Source organism: Oxyura jamaicensis, chromosome 9 (genome assembly GCF_011077185.1).
Source record: "Oxyura jamaicensis isolate SHBP4307 breed ruddy duck chromosome 9, BPBGC_Ojam_1.0, whole genome shotgun sequence".
In the NCBI taxonomy this organism is placed as follows: Eukaryota; Metazoa; Chordata; class Aves; order Anseriformes; family Anatidae; genus Oxyura; species Oxyura jamaicensis.
This window is the reverse complement of record NC_048901.1, coordinates 5059214-5077586: the sequence shown is the minus strand read 5'-3', so window position 1 is coordinate 5077586 and position 18373 is coordinate 5059214. Positions and strand designations below refer to the sequence as shown.

Here is an 18373-nt window from a genome sequence, read left to right as displayed (position 1 = left end):
GCTGACTGATGCTCGCCCATACATAACTGGAAGAAAAGACTGCCATTGTGCTGCTCTTTACACCAAGCGCATTATTCTCCAGACAAAAGCTTGCGAGTCTAACTTTTAAACACACCTCTCTTTAGGCTGTACTGTTCCTAAACCATAAAATCTTTTTGCTCATTAAAAAATAGACAGCCTTTCCCCCCCCTCAGGCAATCTACTCTGCTAGTTAGCTTTTTGTACTACTTTTTGCCAATGGATACCGCAGACGCACAGCAGTTCGCAGCAGAACAGCCAGTTCCCATCCTCAGAAATACTGCATTTTTCCCCAGTACAGTCTCCAGTCGTTTACCCAGCCCAGCTTTAAACATGAAATACAACCACTGTAGGATCTCGCTAGCTTTGGACGGGACCTGGCAAGCAATCAGTCTCACCGAAAACATCTCCAGCATCTGGCAGCTCGCTGCTGCTCGCAGGGTCTGCACGCTGGGTCAGGGTTGGGGGTTAAGCGAGGAACATGCTCAGCACCTGCCTGCTCTGCCTGGCTCTAATCAGTATTCCCCTCCCACGCCCAGGAATGCCAGAATTCCCCAGTTTCCTCAAAAAAATAACACACACACCCTCAAGGAAGAGAGAGGGAGGGAAAAAATAATAATACAAAAATCAAATAGTTTAATGAAATTTGGATCTTACCCTAAAGACAATGCAAGTCTTGCTATTGACTTAAATATCCCTTTGGATGTTTATGTGAAATCTCACATTTGACACTATTAAATAGAAGAATTCTGTAGTGTCAGAAAACAAACCCCATGACTTTACTGTTTAAAAAAAAAAAAAATTGACCGCAGCAATGCCACTTTGCTTGAAACTCTAGAAACTAGTAACAACTGTCTTTGTATTAGTAGTTCCCAAAGTAGGTCTCGCCTTAGTGTGAAAGTTGTACTGCAGTTGCACATCTGAAAACTTTTCTTTTTTAAGACCTGTTGACAAGTTCAAGCCAGTCTATCAACTGGAACCAGCTCCTCAGTTTTTGGCTCTTAGCTCCCTGTCTTAGTCACTAGGCTATTGCTCTCTGTCAGGAAGGATTTTATAAAAAACAGTACAGATTTCATTAAAAAGAGAAAAAATAATAAAAAATAAAAATAAAAAGATGAAAATCAAACCAAAACAGTCCATCTTTAACCAGTTTGTGTAACACAAAAAACCACTACTGAGAAGTATATTTCTTCTCCAGGAAGATTTTGAAAGCTTAGAGTTTTAAACGATGAACAATAAGTTACAAACAATAAATACAAACCATATACACGTTTTAAACATACTTTCGTTGATTTCGTCTCCTTTTCTGCACAATTTATATTTCTATCTTAAAAAGGGCATTAGTAAAATATCCATTTAAGAAAAAATAAAACGTTTTAAGCAGCCATCTAGCAGTTATATGTTTCCAGTGACTGCAATAGCAACACCCGGTTCTAGCAAAGAACACAGCCCGAGACTGCTGTGCCAGTCATAACCACATAAATTTAAAGCATTGAATATTTGCTCGGACCAAAGGCTATTTGCATATACTATTCAATAGATTTTCCACACCACATTAAGAAATTTGCAGGCTATTCATATGCAGCCCAGCAAAAAGCACGTACCGTCAATGGGTGTATGTGTAAACCCGGCGTGGCTCAGGGCAGACTGGGGCAGCACCTCTGAATTCATTACCTTAAGCCCAGACCGTATCACTTATGGACCTGCTTTTGCTGTAAATAATAGTGATAAAAACACTAAAAATAAGGAGTCTCGGTCCATCTCGTTATCAAGCACTCACCTTCTGCTGTGACCCAGGGGCCGCGGCATGGCTCTGTCCTGTCACTGGGTGCCCCACAGCATGGGCTGTGGGCGCTCACTGCTCCTGCTGCGGGCAGCCCAACGTCCCCTAGCTCTGCCACCCCCAGCCTGCAGCTTCCCAGGACAGGTTACAATCCTTTCTAGCCACAATACCTTTGTTTTAAAACACCATTTCATCCAGGCATGCAGTTTCAACAGATGAGCTACAGCAGCTGGTGCTATACAACATTTTTGATTTCTGCATCCCAGACATTTAGAAATACCACTCAGTGAAAAAACAAAACAAAACAAAAAAAAACCACCATTGTTCCCATTTCAAAAAAAGGAATACACAAAGAGCGAAGGTGCGCCTGAACTGGAGCAGCTGACACAAGCAGGTATCCTACACGCCAGCCCCATCTCCACTGCACAGCTGCCAGGACGCACAGCAATAGGAGAAAAATTAAGAGAAAAGAGCACAGAAAGCACAGCAATAGGAAAAAAATAATAAATAAATAAATAATAAGAAGAAAAAAGCACAGAAAGCAGAAGGCAGCCGCCTCTTCCTGCTCCAGGGCTGTGGCCAGGCAAAGGCCAGTCACCGGGGCGGGGGCACAGCCCCATCCCAGCCGGCTGCAGGCACAGGCAACGCAGGGCACGGCTCTCGGGAAGGCAGAGCAGATTGTACCCACTCAAACCAGTTCTCATCCAAGCCAAACCCAACTCTTCTAGCACTAATTTTTCTGTGACCACTTTTTTCTTGTTTGTTTGTATTTAGGGGTATCGCTTACTTATAAACACATTAGTCACCAAGATCACTCTTTCCTACTCAAGAAGGGTATAAAAAAGCTCCCTTGTCCCACCCCAAAGATGAAGAACCACACTCACCACAGCCCAGTCAAAAGACTGTTGAAGCCTATGGAAAGATGCCTTTGGCAGCCCCTTTCCCACAGCTGTGGGAACTTCAGCAGCAAACTAGCACCAGCTGTGCAAGTGGGGGCAGCCATTTAGCCCGGCATACTGGGACCTGAGGCAGCCACTCAAAGAGCTGAATGTCCCCAAGCGCAAATACCACCTTCAAAGCACAACTGTGACCACAATGTCTCCATCTAGAGAACACAGCAGTCCTGTGGAAGCTTCAAACTTTGCGTTACAAAAATTAGCATCACTTATAAAAGCATCCCAAAAAAAGGGGCAGAGGAGGCAGAGCAAGGAGCAGCCTGCGCTGGCAGTCTGGGACATGAGGGCAGCACGGCCAGCCCTGAGCCATCCCTAGCTCACCTCTCACACGTTGAAGCTGAAGGCACTCAGGGAAGCACAATGGGTCTCGTAACCAAAGGTCCCAGCTCTGCAGAACACATCCGAGGGCTCCAAGGGCACACCACTCCTCAACCCCCCCATGGCTGAACCTGGCAGAGCAGCGTGGAGGGAAAGCCAAGGGCACCCAAAGGAGTGCCACCGTCCCGGGTCGTGCCCTCCCCGTGCCTGCCGCATAGCCTGTTCCTACAGCAGTGATATTTCTGCATGCTAACACCTGCTACTGGGAACAGGTGAGCCCCTTCTCCATGCTCTGATCACCTGGAGGATCTTTTTCTTCCCCTTACAAATCTTTTCTACGGTATTTTTAAATTTGCGTTTAACTACCATTGTCTGGATTCAGATACCAGATGTATTCAGGACTCGTTCAATATGTGCTCTGAATCTTTTTGCCTCCAATATGCTCTTCCAGAGCTGACAAGTCTGTTCCTGACGTCAGATTAAGAGAAATATTTATGCTGTCAATCATCGCTGCATCTTTAGCACTGCCAGCACAGGAGAAGTACGGCAACTTTGAGTCCTGGCTTGTTTTAAGTCCTCCCTTGGCCAAGGCACTTCTAAGAGTTGGGAGAAAAATCCTCTTTGTGCATGTCATAGCTTTGGGTTCGACAACCATTCAAATCGGAACTCCTGATTCCTTTCCCAAAATCTCATTTGCTGCGTTGATTAGGATCAAAGGTTGAGGGGAGGAATGCAGTTTAGGAAGAAAGAGAGTGCCTCCCCTTGCGATAGCCTTCAGCCAGTGAGGAGCCAGAAATCAAGCCAAGCAAGGCGCTCTCTCCTGCCATCCTGCCGGCGCTGATGGAGCAGATTGCTTACAGAGCTGCTCCAGCACAGGGCCAGGTTTTTTTGTTTTTTGTTTTTTGTTTTTTTGCTAAATCATGTGTTAGAAAACTTTTAAGTGCAGTTTGCTAAAACAGCTCTTTTTAATTTGCTCTGCTTGTAATGCTTTATTTTAACTAGGCCTCCTAGCCATGTCACATCTCTTACTCAGCAGCTGAGACAGACACTTGGTGCTGCAACGTCTTGTAAGTTGGACAAGGTGAGCGAGATCCCTCAAATCCGAAACACAGTGGGATTTTCCTATCAGGGCCAGCTTCCACCCTGAGCAACCGGCATGGCCCTGCTGAGAGCAGGGGGCTGTTCAGATGTAAATGACGGTACGATTTGGCCCACAGACCCTTTTTTAACATACACTGAGAAGGAGATAAGATGAACAAAATGTCTGCTATACGCGGCCATTTTGCAGCTTCTGCCAGAAGTGATGATCCCAAGCGCCTGAGGGCTGCGATTGCCCACCACAGACACACAGCACACACCTCCTGCCAGTCCCACCGCGGGGCAGGAGAGGTGGACAAGTCACTCCTTCTGCGGGGTTTTCAACAGGTAATACTGAAGTACCCAGCACACAGGTCTGACGGCTCCAAATTTGTTAGAAAACAAACCGTGGATGCCAAAGCAACAGGCTTTTGTGTGGCTTTCCGTATAGTTGCCAAATATTTGAGCATTTTTTCCTGATCCCATCAAATCAAAAGGGAGCAGGTCCAATCAACTGTGCTACACCAGGGACGAACCCACGGGGCTTTTTCCCAACTGCAACATTTATTGTGCGATTTTTTAATAGATAACGAGATCACACTGATTCCTAACTGCTCGCTTGCTGCTATGACTTTCCTGTTCCGCAGATGTTGGCGAAGAGCGCAGCTGAGCCCTATACCATGTGCGTAATAGCCACCGTAAGCACCAAGAGAGGCTGGAGCGTGCCATGCCTTGCTCTGCACCGCACGTGTTACGGAAATATTTGTAGACCTCCCTCCCAAACAGAGCACCGAAAAGGTTCGGTGCCTACTCACTTAAAACATCACTGCTCCTCGTGTAAGTCTTCCTTGGCCACTGACTGCTCCAGATGTGGTGAAGCTGTTTAACGCACTCGTGCGAGGAGAACCTGCAGGACGGCATGTTACCTGACGTGATGCCTGCTGCTCTGGGGATACTCCGGGGATACTCATGGTACTCAGTGTCACTCACAGCCCAGCATCAACCCACGAGCTGCAGAGGAGCTAGTCATGATTTACACCTTCGATAAATGGAATTCCTGCAATTTGGGGGATTTGGGCAAAACAGACACTTGACAGGATTACATTGTAAAAACAGGCAAATTCTGCACTTCGCTTTCTATTTTCCCATTCCTTGAGATAAACACGTGCACCCCTCCCCCCTCCCCCCCCCCCCCCCCCCCGAATTTGTTGTGTGTGTTTGCTTTTTTTTCCCCCCAGCCTCTCTTTTCCAAAACCAATGCATTTTGCTGCCTAAGGACGCAGAGAAGCCTGACTTCCACCTGGTTCTGCTCGGGAGCAATCTCACCGCTCAGCCTGAGCTGGGTAAGCATCAGGGTCCCCCCTGTGCCTCTGCTCATGCTCCAGCCCTGCAGCACTTCAGAGCACACCAGCAGCCCTCAGGTCCACACGTGAAGGAATTGCTCCTTCAGGGAACGGGACTCGCTCCGGCACCGCTCCCTGCTGCCTGCCTCCTGAAAACCCTGCCCATGGCCACGAAATGGAGCAATGCAGAGGGGCTGTAAGTCCAGGCCAGTTACACCAGGCATGCTGGTGCTACTGCCCCACGGAGCTCTTTGGATTACACGTCGGAAGAGCAGAGCAATTCAGCCAGGAAACTGTCGAGATTATTGCTTTTCTGGGGCAGTGTATGGAGCAGATCCTGATTGTATTGGCATGAAGAGTCCTGCCCATTTAAACCAGGTGGATAAGGTATGACAGGGGCTGAACACACTGACTGCTTGCAGGAATGCCAGCTGCAGACAGTTCGTCCCTCATACAGCTCAAACGACAGCGATCTATGTGACATTACATCTGATAAAGAAATCACTACGTAGTCATTTTGGGATCAGGCATCCAACACGAGGCATGCCATAAAGACAAAAATCCTTAAAATGGGTCCATATAAGGACTCGTGCATGACAGAAACTTGGGACATGTTTGGCAGAAAGGTTACATCCAGGCAGACACCCATAAAAACAAAATATCAAGAGGTGGAACGCACATCACTGTCCTCACTGCAGCTCTCTGCTGCGATGAACAAGTTGGGTCCGTGCACTTCAAGGAAATTTGTGCCTAACCTGGTTTCAGACAATTTTAACCATTATTCTAGGACAAGATGTCTTCTAAAGTAGCTGGGCACTTGCAAAGTATGCGCTAGTATTTTATTCAGACAAAACAAAAAACAGGAAGTATTTAAGAAAGGGAATGAGAAACTGATGATTAAATAAATAAATAAATAAATAAATAAATAAATAAATCCTTTTCAGCTTTTTACTCTGCTGTTTTCACTACAGCATCTGAGGCTCATCCACGTAAAACAAATGCCACACCGGGAGAGGCTCTCCAGCTTTACCAGGCTTCTTACCACAGCTGGTGAAGCTGAACGTCTCTGTTCAGAGGTGCCGTGGAAGCAGCGGGACCTGGGTCTGATGCTCACAGACCTCCAGTCCAGCTGGAATTCCACAGCATAATTACAAGCCAACATAGCACATCCACGCCGTGCAGCCCCTTGTGCTGAGGATGTGGTGGAACAGTTTGCTATCTCTGAGGCAAGTAGAGCTCTCCGTACGGCAACAAGGAAGCGATTATTCTCGAGCACTCTCGTTGCCTGTCAGCACAGCCTGACCCATCCGACTTTCCCCCCTTTTTTTGAGGAGGGACAGCACAACCGTCCTGCCTGATGCGAGTGGGAACTGTAAAATCAAAACTGAGGAAAATGCACAAAGAAATGCTGCCAGCTTGTTTGTATCCCCCCTGCACCGAGAGCCCAGCCTTGAGAACTGGCAGGCTTCTCCAGCTCCCTTTCCTTCCGTGGCAGCCCCGGACCATTTATCTTTCTGATTTGGTGTAGAAAAAGAAACTTTCTCTATACTACACCCATCAAAAAAAATTACATGCAACTAAATCGGTTTCATTAAAATTCCATGAAATACACAGTTTTTCTCCTGTTGTTTTAGTAAAATTTCAGCGCACTTTGTGCTAAAACCAGTGATTCACACACCTACCAACCCAATAATGCCAAACAAAAACCCTCCACAAAACTGCAGGAGCGTACAGTGCATACAGGCAGCAGCTTGGGCAAAATAAGGATTCCACCCGAATTTCACATCTCATTAAAGACAATTTGGCCATTAATCCATACGGTTTTAGGAGCAAAGAAGGATTTTCCAGGACAGATAAACTGAAATGATCCTCCTTTGATCTCCGAGGTTAAGAATCAGTTACAATGGGAGATGAACAACACGGGGCAGGACTACTGGCCTTTTTATCTGCAACAATGGCATCAGCAAACAACTACTTAATCAATATTTGGCGAGGGCCACTGAAAACTTCCTTTTCAAATTTTAATTCCTAGTTGTAAAACAACTGTAGGGCAACCAGCAAGATAAGACATTAAACTGACTGCTTAATTGCCTTTTACTGTCCTGCTAGTTATATATGCACATCCTTAATCGCTCTTGAATCTTTATTTACCGGGCTGAATAAATGACCTGTCGACAATCACATCAAACTGCACTAACCAAGTAATCTCAGCGCGTGACACACCAACTCTAATGTGCCCACAGTGAGTTTTAATTTCATTACGTTTCACTTTTTTTTCTAGGGAGAGTGATTTAAAGTGAATTAGTTTAACAGCATGGGGCAGGAGTACTCCAGGGCAAGTAAAGTAAAACGGCACGCTCGCGCTACGCTGAGCGAGGTCTTGTGGTGACTTATGTTACTGTACATCATTTTTATTAGCCAGAAAGCTCAGTGTTTGGGGAACACTTGGAAGTATCCTGCATTTTTATTTATATATTTTGTTCTCTCTGTAGCCACATATGTTTGTTACATAGGATTTAAAGTGACATTTACATGGAGAAATCCGCATTGACTGGGTTGCTCTGATTTATTGCTTTGCGTTTCACTCAATTTCTTCTTAAATTAACCAGAGAACACTTTGTAGTTCTGCTTCATTTCCCAATGCTGTTTTATTACACAGCCCTGGGGACTCGTGATAATTCATCACTATCAACTTTATTGGTTCCCCTCATCTAAACCCCATTCCAGCCCTTATCAATAAGTAAACCCAATACAAAACTAAACCTTCCCCGAGTAAGTGTTAGATAAAAGCGGCATCTTGGACAGATACAACAGAAAATTACCAGTTGAAATTGGACCCCAAAAATAATCTCTTCTGGGGATTTCATCAGCATCAACTTTTACTTTCAGCATTAATTTCTAATTAATTTTTTATCTAATTAAAATCGCTGTCTGGCTGCCTGCTGATACCATCGTTACCTTCGCGCAAACACGGCTACAGAAACCCTCAGCTCAATGAGAGCTTTGCTGGTTTCGGTCGGGACTGCAGCCACGCTCGCAGGCAGCCAGCAGTTTCTCCTAACAGGAGAGGATGAATTTAGGCCCCGTTCCTGCCTGCCCCGGCCACGTGAGCAGCTTTACACACATGAATGGGCCCTTTGAATGGCACTCCTCGCTGTCCCTCGCATCTGATGCTTTCCAACCAACTTTTTTTTCTTTAAGTTGGTTGGAAGCAGAAGTGCTGGGGCCACCTCCTGTTCTCACCCCTGCCATCAGAGTGGTTCCAAAGAGCATTTATCAGTATGGTGATAGGCACTGATATATAAATATATATAGTAGGGGTCTGATATGCATGCCTGTAAACCCAACTCACATCCCAATCCTGAGCACTTCCCCGGGAGCTGCAGTTGCTCAGCACATTAGAAATCTGCTTTCAAGACAAGCCTGAGCTTTACCATGCTAAATTCCTGCTGTTGGTCAAGGATTTGGCAATCGCAGCAGAATCCAGAAAGCCAAGGATACAAATCATGGTTTGGGAGCAAGTCCATTAGTTTCCTGCCCCAGTCTTTTCAGAATGACACTGTCTAGGTTTAATCAATTATCAGATAAGATTTTCAGAGCACTCCAATCAAATGCAAACTTGGGTACAAATTCCAGCCGATGTGTGTGAAACATTCCTGACATTTGCTAAAAGAACATTTGTCTTCATTCTGGGTACGAGAATTTAGAAGAAAAAAAGAGGGGGGGGGACAGGACGTCCCCGGTGGTACTGCTTGAACAGCTAAGGAAAGTGCTCCTGAGACAGCAAACCCTACAAAACCAGCAGAGAAATCAGGATGTCAGGAGGGGCTGCTGCGGGACGTGGGGAACCTGCACCTCCCCGCAGCCCCTGCTCGCCCTGCTGGTAGCAGCCTGGCCCTAAGCACCGGAGCCCCTGGCCAGGCAGGAGCAGCAAACCCAGAGCCCCAGTCCGGTGACGAGCCCTGTGGCCATTTACTTTGTGCAGCACCCGGCTTGTCCACCCACGTCCTGCTGCTGGGGCGCGAGGGGAGAGCGGGGAAAAGGCAGGCAGACAGCCCGGTTCACACCGCCTCAAGCCAAATCCTGGAGCCATTGGGGAGCTTTTCTTAATTAAGCACTATTTCCCCACCAGCTCTGAGATGCTGAGGGACAGAATTCTGCTCAAATCGGACGAGCAGGTTTCTTCGACCTGCTGGTGACCAAACATTTAACATACAACACGGAATGCCAGGCTCAGGAAGGGGACTGCCTGCAGTCGCTTCCCCACGTCATCCCAGAGGTGACCCTTCACCAGGATTCGCAGCAGGGGGAACACATGGTGCCTCTCAGACCTAAAACCCACTGGTATTTGACACGGCGAGGACACCCTGTTACCTGGAGGGGATGCTGGGGCAGCAGCACAGCAAGCCCAGCATCAAAATCACAACCAAAACACCAGGCAGCATCCGCCCTGCCATACAGCAGGGCGCGGGATGGCCCGAACCGATATCTGGTGCCTGCGTGTCAATCCCTTCCCTTCACAAGCTGCCTTTATTAGTTTAGCAACCTAAAAATAACCGGCTGCATGGTACTGACCAAAACTAAACAAAACATCTGCAGGCCCAGCTAGCCCCCGCTACCCTCCAGACCATGTGCCACCACTTCAAAGGCCGCGCATCAAGTCAGTAATTGTAACATTGCATCTAAATATTTAAGCTAGGGGCTGGTAGTCGCGTGCCCCATTTACAGCCAGCATCTGTCCTCTAATTCCATTACAGTACAAAGCAAAAATGTTTCCCAAAACTCGCAAACAGGAAAAGCATCGCTCTGCTCGGGAGGCAGCGGCAGCTTGAACTTTGGAGCTGCTGAGCGGGGCTTTTGTGCTGAGGTCCTTCTCTTCCCCCCCCTCCGAGCTCCCCACATACACGCACAGAAATAGGGGTGGTGCCGAAATTGTATTAATGTGAGCCTCGGGCACACAGAAAAAAAAAAAAAGAGAGAGAGAAGAGAGGAAGGGGAGGGCGAGGGGGGAAGGGTTTGGTCCGAGATGAAAGTCAGAAGGAAATAAAGGAGGCAATTTAGTCGGCTGTAGCCTGAATTGCTCTCAGTGCAGCCCAGGGTAGAGGCTGGGGATGAGTAGGGCCCTTTCTGGATGGGCGCGCATGACTGGGGGAGGATCAGCCGGGACAGGGCCCGGGGGCCAATTCCGCCGGGCCGGGAACAGAGGCCCCCTTTGAGGCCGGGGGACCCCAGCGCCAGCCCAGTCCCATCCAGCGCCGCCCGCTGACAGCGGCCCGCGAGCAGCTCCCGGCCCCGTCCTGCCAGTGCCGGAGGAGCCGGTTCGTGCCAGAACACGACAGCGATCCCGTGGCCGGGCACCGAGCAGAGCGGCAGCTGGAGGTACGGGCAGCTCCCTCGTCTCTAGAAATACGCCCTGATGTGCCCAGGGAAGGCACGGGAGTTTCTCTTTTGTGTTCTTTATTCACGGTTTAAGCAGTTAAGAAAAATACATCGGGCAGGCAGAAATGCAGATGTGTTGTTATAGGGTGGTAATCTCACCAATGCGTGTTATGACAGCCAGGTTTGGCTTTAAACATACACCCAAAACCAGGGGAGAGGACAACACGGGCAGAAACGCAGCAGTGCAACACCTGCAAAGGCGTGTGAGAACGAGAGGAGTAAGTGCGTGCAAATAGGGGCTGAAACAGAAACACAGCAGGGCAGATGGAAGCTTACCTACGCTTACGTCTGTGAAGATCAGAGGGAGAAAACCCAAGCCACATGATGTACTGTTTCTGTCGATCATTTAAAAAACATATATATCATATTTCTCTTCTCCCTGATCCCGCTCTGCTGCAGGAGCTCCCCAGCACCGTCACAGTCACAGCCCCACCATCTCTCCCTCCCTCCCTCTGGCCTAGGCAGCCCCGGCTCTCCCCACCTCGCCCACATGCCGGGGACACCAGCCACCTCCAGCACCACGGCTGGTGGTGATTCCCAGCTCCGTGCCCCCGTCCCCTTCCCTCCGGTGGTCAGGGCCCTCCAGCCCTGCCACCGCAGCTACAGAAATGGCTCAGGACTCCCAGACACCACGCTTTTCTCGCTCCAACGGGTGCAGCGCTCCTGCCGAGAGTGCTCAGCGCTGAGCTACCCTGCAGGGGTGGCACCGCGCACCTCAGAAGTGACACCAGGGACCCAGGGGTGCCAGCCCACCTCTGGGACACCTGCTGGTGCTCCAGGCCCTGCACACAGGCAGCCACGATCCTGCGGCACCCACAGCCCCGGCAGCACTGCCAGGTATTTCAGTAAGAGGGTCTGTGCAAACGGCAGGGCCCGACCTGAGCATTTTTACAGCCAAGTGAAATCCTAGCTCCTCCGCTGGTGGTGGGAGTTGAAGCAGAACTTTTGGGGTATTTTTTGGCCAGATACAGCCTGAGATGTGGACTCATTTCATGTTTTTTTTTCTTGCAATGAGCTCTCCGGTGTGGTGTCCCTACAGCACCGCGCTATACGCACAGCCGGCGTACAGTAACAAACCCATCCCAGAGAAACAGCTCTCCCTCCCTGCAGCACCCCGGCCACCCCAGTAACAAGCTTAAGGAACAGGCTGGCACCCAGGCAGGGGAGCAGGAGTCAGCAGACCCTCCCTCCCGTCACCGAACCCTCCCCAAAACCCGGGGAGCAGACCGGATTTGAAGCCGCTGTTTGCACAGAACTGCCCGGCCCCCTTCACCCAACAAAAACCTGTATGCGCAGATATGGGACAGGGCTGTGCTAGCCCATCTACTCCGGGGGAATTTGGCCGCTGACTGAACACAGAGGAAGCAAAATAGGACGCTCATTTAGGCAGCAGAAAGTAAAGGAGAGGTACATAGAGCACTGAGGGCAGCCTCGGCACGGGCTGCACTGGGGAAACGCTGCGAGGCAGCGCCCGCGCTCCCAGAGCCAGCTGATGGCAGGTCAGGATCCCTGCCTTAGAGAGCAGAGTCAGAGAGCGTGGAGATTATTCTGAAGTAGAGGGGTGGGTAATATTGATAATATTTTTTTTCTCTTACTGTCCCTCTTAATTGCTCTGCTCCATAAAGCTGGGATGTTATCAGCGTTCCCTATCTTCTGGTTTTAATCTCTGCTGAGAAATTCAGGAAGGCAGCACGGCTAGTTATTTAGCAGCTGAGGGCACCGAGTTCAGCTCGTTTTCCTCGGTGCACATCCCTCGGAAAAATTCTCCGTTGCAGGGGTATGGGGAGAACTGTGACACGCTGTACAGGGGCAGACAAACCATGCCTCCTGTGCCTCTGTCAGCATCTTGTGTGTGTAACACACAGACAGAGAAGGGGAAGCTGCCCCAAGAGCTTCAACAACTGCCTCGAAAAGTAAGTTTGGGAAATGCTTTCAGGTCCGTTCCTACGCTACAAGGGGACACCCTTTTTTTAAAGAAAGGGTTTCAGTTGTCCTCTCGAGTGGCGCTCAGCATCTCCAGATGTCTAAAAACGCTACAAACATTTTGTAGGTAAAACCAGCTACTTTTTTCCACGGTGGAGAGTCCATAAAACTGCGTGGAGCATCAGCTATTAGGGGCTCATTGAATAATTCATCCCTCATTGCAAGCCCATAATGTCTTTTCTCGGCCTTTTGTGGGGCTGTTTTCTCTTCTTTTCTCCTTGAATTATAAAAAGGTTGCCTTCTTTTGTTCACATCAAGCTGCTGCTAGCTGAAGCTTTGTCTGCGCAAAGCCAAAGTGTGAGTTTCAATGGACTCCCCCCTCTTTGTTTTCCAAGTTCATCTCCAAGTGTAGATTGTGTATAGAAGGCCTTCTTTGTAAAAGCTGGAAAAGTTGTACAAATGTTTGACCAGCTCATTTGCTACTTTTGTCTCGCCTTCTCCAGCGCCTGTGCCTGTGCCGGGCAGCCCCAGCTCTGCCGCCCGGCCCGGCCCCCAGCGCTGCGCTCCGCCGGGTGGGCACCGCCGCCGCGGGCAGCCCCCTGCCCGCCCCCGGCCCCCCCACGCCCCCTCCCCGAGCCGTCCGCAGCCTTCCCGGCGGAGCAGGGACGGGTGGCGAGGCTCCCGGCCCTGCCCGCGGCTGCAGACCCCGAGCAGCTGCAGCCTGGCGCTGGGCTAGGGCTGGCAGCGCGACCCCCGCCGCCCCCCGCCGGGCCGGCTCCAGGCCCCCCCCCTTCCGCCGCCGCCGGCCCCTTCGGGGGCTCTGCCCCCACCGGCTGCTGGGGGCGGCTCGGCACGGCTCGGGTGCCCCGTCGGGGCCCGCTCCTCGCCCCGCACGTCCCCCGGGTGTACCTCTCTCGCTGAGGATGCCGTCGATGCTGTGCTTCGCCTTCTTGTCGCCCTCCTCCGCTTCCTTCCTCTCCAGCTCGGCCTCCTCCTCCTCGCCTTTCCCAAACTTGCTCCGCAGGATGCGGCTGATGGAGCTCACTTCGGGGGGAGCGGAGAGCTGGCACCGGGCCGCCCCCAGCCCCGAGGAACCGAGCCCCGCTGCTGCCGGGGGGCCGCCCGCTGCCCTCCCGCGGCCGTTCCCACCGGGCACCGCTGCCGGGCCGCCCCCACGAGTGGGTTTTTCCCCCGGGCGTGGGCGACCAAAAAAACCCACCACCACCCGGCTCCCTTCTCCCAGCCCCGGTTCGGCGAGCCCCCAGCCGGCCCCAGCCCGGGGGGGAGCATACGGGGGGGGGGGGGGGGGGGGCGGTCGCTTTTTTAATTAACCCCCCGCCGGTCCCGGGGTCCCCCCGCCGCCGGGCCGCCCTCCCCGCACCGCCCTGGGGCTGCCCGTACCCGAGGGCACCGTGTTGCGGTCGCACACGCCGTCCTTCAGCAGCTTGTCGCGGATCTCCCAGCTGAACATGCCGGCGTTTTCCCGCTTGTATTCCTCGATTTTCTTCTCCACGTCCGGCGTCGTCACCTGCTTCAGTAAAGACAAGGCGAGCGGGCAGGGGTTGTGCGGCCGGGGGCGGCGGGGGACCCCCGAGGGTCCCGCTCCCTTTACCGGGCACGGCCCCGAGTGCGCCCCTCTTGTGGAAAAAAAGGGGGGGGAGGGTCGTTACGGATAACAGCGGGCCCATTTAGGGCAGCCCCCCGGGAACCAAAACTCGGCCCGAAAGCCGCCGGGGCCGGGCCCGCGGGGTGAGATGCGGCGGAGGGCGGCAGGGGAGGCACGGGCTCCTCGCCCGGACCCATCCGGGGGAGCCGAGCGGCAGCAGCGGAGAAGAAGTCGCACGATAAATAAATAAAGAGGTCTGAGCACCGGGACCGACACGGAGAGCTTTCTCCGATAGCCTCGGGATTTTTAAAACGAAGCCGAGCTCAAACGACCGCAAGATGTCCCGGCTGGGAACAGCCTCTCGTCCGGATAACGCGCTCGGAAAAAAATCGCCGCCGACTGAACACCAGAACGGAAAGTTCGGGGTTTGCTACTTTGGAAGCAACAAAGGGGAAAAAAAATATCTACGGGGCAACTTTCAACAACAACAACAAAAAAAAAAAAAAGAAGGAAGAAAGAAAGAAAAAATGAAAAAAAAAAAAAAAGGAAAGAAAGAAAAAAATAATAATAAAAAATAAAGCTTTGTTTTGGAGGAAACGCAAAGACAAAACGAGGGAAGAGGCAAACCCTGAGACATGTTTCCCTGTTTCTCTGTGCTACCGTGATCGCGAACTTTTAGCCGTGTCGCTATAAAGACAGGACGCTTCGGAGCAAACAGAAAAATAAAGGGGGCAGGAGAAGGCGCCGCAGACGGCCGGCCGGCCGGGGCATTGCTGCGATTCGCAGCGACCCAAGCGGTGCCCGACCCCGCCGAGCCCCGGCGGCCCCCCGAGGCTCCCCGGCCTCCGCGCGGCTCCAGGGCGAGCACAGCGCTCACTAAACGCCCCCCTTCGCCCTCGTTTCGTTTCCTTTTTTAAAAAATATAAATCTTTTAAAGCATTTTCTTAAATAAAACGGCGGCCAAAGCCCAGCGACAATTCCCGTAAAGGCCGGGACGCAGCAACAGGCAGCGCCGGGCGCACCCCGCTCCCCCCGGCCCCTCTCCCGGCGCATCCCGGCTCGGCCCCGTCCCGGTTGAGCCGTGCCAGGGGGCAGCGGGGCCGAGCCGGGCCGTGCCCAGGTTTTGCCCGGCTCCGGAGGGGCTCACCTTGGGCTTGCTGCCGCCGATGGCCCCCGGCCGGATGGAGCCCGTCTCCTGGTACCTGCAGAGAATTTTGGAGACGCAGCCGTGGGACACTCGCAGCTGGCGAGAGATGACACAGGGCCTTATGCCATGGTGGGCCATCTCCACTATCTTGTGTCGGATATGGTTGGGTAAAGGCCTGCCATTGATAAACACTCCTCCGAGCTGATTGACTCTGCCCTGGCCTAGAGGAGTAGAGACTAGAAAAGGAGGGGAGGAGAGGCGGGGGGGGAAACGGCGTTAACGTCTCCTTCGGATCCCGCTGGCTCTCTTTTTGCCGTCGCTTTCTGGAAGGCAACTCGCCGCCACCCCCGCCGAGCCGCCCCGCAGCGCGCCCGGAGCCCCGCCGAGCCGCCCGCGGGCAGGGCCGGGCCATGCCGGGAGGCTTCACCTGAGCCCCGGTGCTGCCTGCAGGCCGTGCTCCGGCCCGCCGGGAGGGTCACCAGCCCGCGGGGGGGGACGCCCAAAAGCTGCGGGACCCCGCCGAGCAGGGCCGGGGGCTGCCGGCCGCAGGACGGGGCGTGCACCGCTGCAGTGCCGGAGCCCATTTCGGCTCCGCCAGCCGATTTTCGTTTCTTAACTTTTCCCCCCTCTCCCTCTCCCCCGATCGCCGCTTCCCGCAAGGGCGGCGGGGCTCCGGGACCCCCCCGCCCCCGTTCCCCTCCCCGGCTGCCCCCGCCGCCGGCCGTCGGGGCAGCCCCGTCCCGTCGCGGTGCCGGTGCCGGGCCTTACCTTCCAGCGGGAAGCCGCTGCGGGGGTAGTTCTGCCCGGCCCCGGGCCGCATCATCCTGGGGACGGCTCCGGCCAGAGTTGTCATCGCGGCGGGCGGCCGGGGTTATATCCAGCGGGCGGCCGGGCTGGGGGAGAGCCGCGCTGTCGGGGGGTCCCCGCCGGCAGGGGGTGGGCGCTGCCGCCGGGGGGCGGGGAGGGGGCAGCTCCCCGCTGCCCCTCGGGCACTGCCCCGCACCGGGAGGGCTGCGGGGGCCGGGGGCCGGGCGGGGGCGGCGTCGCTGTGCCCGGTGCGGCGGGGAGCGGCAGAGCGCGGCCGGGAGCATTTATCGGCTCCGGCCCCGGCGCGGCTCCGCGGCGGCACCGCCGCGATTGGCCGCCTCCGCCCGGCCCGGCCGCGCCGCCCCAGCTGATTGGGCGACGGCCGGGGCTCTCCCGCATCGCCGGCAGCGTGACCGGCACGGCGCGGCTCGGCACGGCTCGGCTCCGGCACGGCACGGCCCCGTACAGCCCGCTGCAGCTCCGAGAGGCACCGCACGGCTCGGTGCAGCTCGCTGCGGCACGGCACGGCTCGGCACGGCGTGGCACGGCTCCGTGTGGCACGGCACGGCCCGGCTCGGCCCCGCACTGGGCTCCCGTTAGGCAGCACCGCGGAGCCGCTCCGTGCCCCGACGGCAGCCCCGGGGCCCGCTGGGCTCCGGGCGGCGGGGCACAACGCCCCTCTGTCCCCGTGCACACCCCCCCTTCTCCCTCCCTCCTGTTTATTCGTTTCGCCCCGCAGCCCCTCGCCGTGCCGAAGAAGCCTCCCGGGACCGAGCGGTGCCACCGGGCCCACAGCGGGAGCTGCCGTCGGGGATGGGCGCTGCCAAACGCCGCCGGCAGGAGCGGCCCGGGGCCGCGGGGGTGTGCGGCAGCGGCGTGTGCGGGGGGCTGCGGGCGCTGTGCGGGACAGCCTTACTAACGAGCGTTTGTTCCCAGGAATTTATTGTAGTATTCAAACTGAACTGCTGGAAAAATAAAAGAGGTAAAGTCTGCCTCGGAGCTGAAGTGACCACAGCAGGATATGACGCCAGGAGTGTTGTAAAGACTGTCTGTCCTTAAAGAAGGTACTATTGTGCGCGGCCTTTTATTTATAACTTGGTAAGTGCCAGCAAACTCGCCTCCTTTACACTCTGAAGTGCCAGCCCGGCTTTCCACAGCGCTCTTTATTTGCAATAGTCTATTCAGCAACTGTCACTCCCGAGCTTCAAGTTATTCAGGACCTTAATCAATCAAAAGGATGAGAATCGCTCAGGTTCCCCCTTTGAAACGGAGCGAACAATGTCGGCCGGGCCGCGGCTCCGCTTCCCCTCCGCCGGGCGCGGGGCGCGGGTCGGGGCCGGGGGCGGGCGCCAGCGACCCCCCCCCCGGAGGGGAGGGCGGCGGGGCGGGGGGAAACGGGGAGCTGCCGGCCGGCTCCGCACCGCCCCGCACCGCCCCGCATCGCCCCGCAGCCCCCCGGCTTTTCCAAGCGCTCAGGGACGCAGAGGCGCAGCCCCTCTGCAGCGCGCAGCCCGGCGGAGCTCCCGCAGGAGGCTCGGGGACAGGTCGGTGCGGGGAGCTGCGGGGAGAGGGAAAGCCGTGGGGCTCGGCGCGGCGTCGCCGGCACCGAAACTCGGCCAAGGGGCGGCTGCGAGGCCCCGGCCCCGGCCCGCAGCAGCCGCGCGGGTTTCCAGGGGGATCCGCTCCGCCGCCCTCTGTCCTGCGTGTTCTCCTCTGCGGAGGAGTATGGGAGAAACATCTTTAAAAATTATTATTAATAATAATAATAATAATAAAAGAGTGAAGAAGAGAAAGAAAGAAAGAGAAAGAGAGAGAGAGAGAGAGAAAGAAAAATAAAGAGAGAGAACGAAAAATGAAAGAGGAGGAAGAGAAAAAAGAGAATGAAGGAGAGAGAAAAAGAGAATGAGATAAAGAAGGAAAGAAAGAGAAAAAGAAAAAATAAAATAAAATAAAAAT

The 18373-nt window shown here is 53.8% G+C and overlaps 1 protein-coding gene across 6 annotated transcripts in view; it reads right to left on the bottom strand.

The window, feature by feature from the left end:
• The window catches only part of PAX3 (paired box 3), a 78297-nt gene extending 61640 nt beyond the window's left edge, over nt 1-16657 (bottom strand). For 2 of the 6 annotated variants that reach the window (XM_035335106.1, XM_035335108.1), the window contains exons 1-4: nt 16379-16657; nt 15611-15846; nt 14259-14388; nt 13767-13901 (exon numbers count right to left, since the gene is read on the bottom strand). In XM_035335106.1, the coding sequence (XP_035190997.1) occupies nt 13767-13901; nt 14259-14388; nt 15611-15846; nt 16379-16463 (586 nt within the window). In that variant the 5' untranslated portion in view covers nt 16464-16657. Of the gene's footprint in view, nt 1-6724; nt 7044-12412; nt 13300-13766; nt 13902-14258; nt 14389-15610; nt 15847-16378 lie in introns of those variants that run through there. The other 4 variants (XM_035335107.1, XM_035335109.1, XM_035335111.1 and 1 more) reach the window with 3 other exon arrangements.
• Between the last annotated feature and the right edge of the window lie 1716 nt (nt 16658-18373).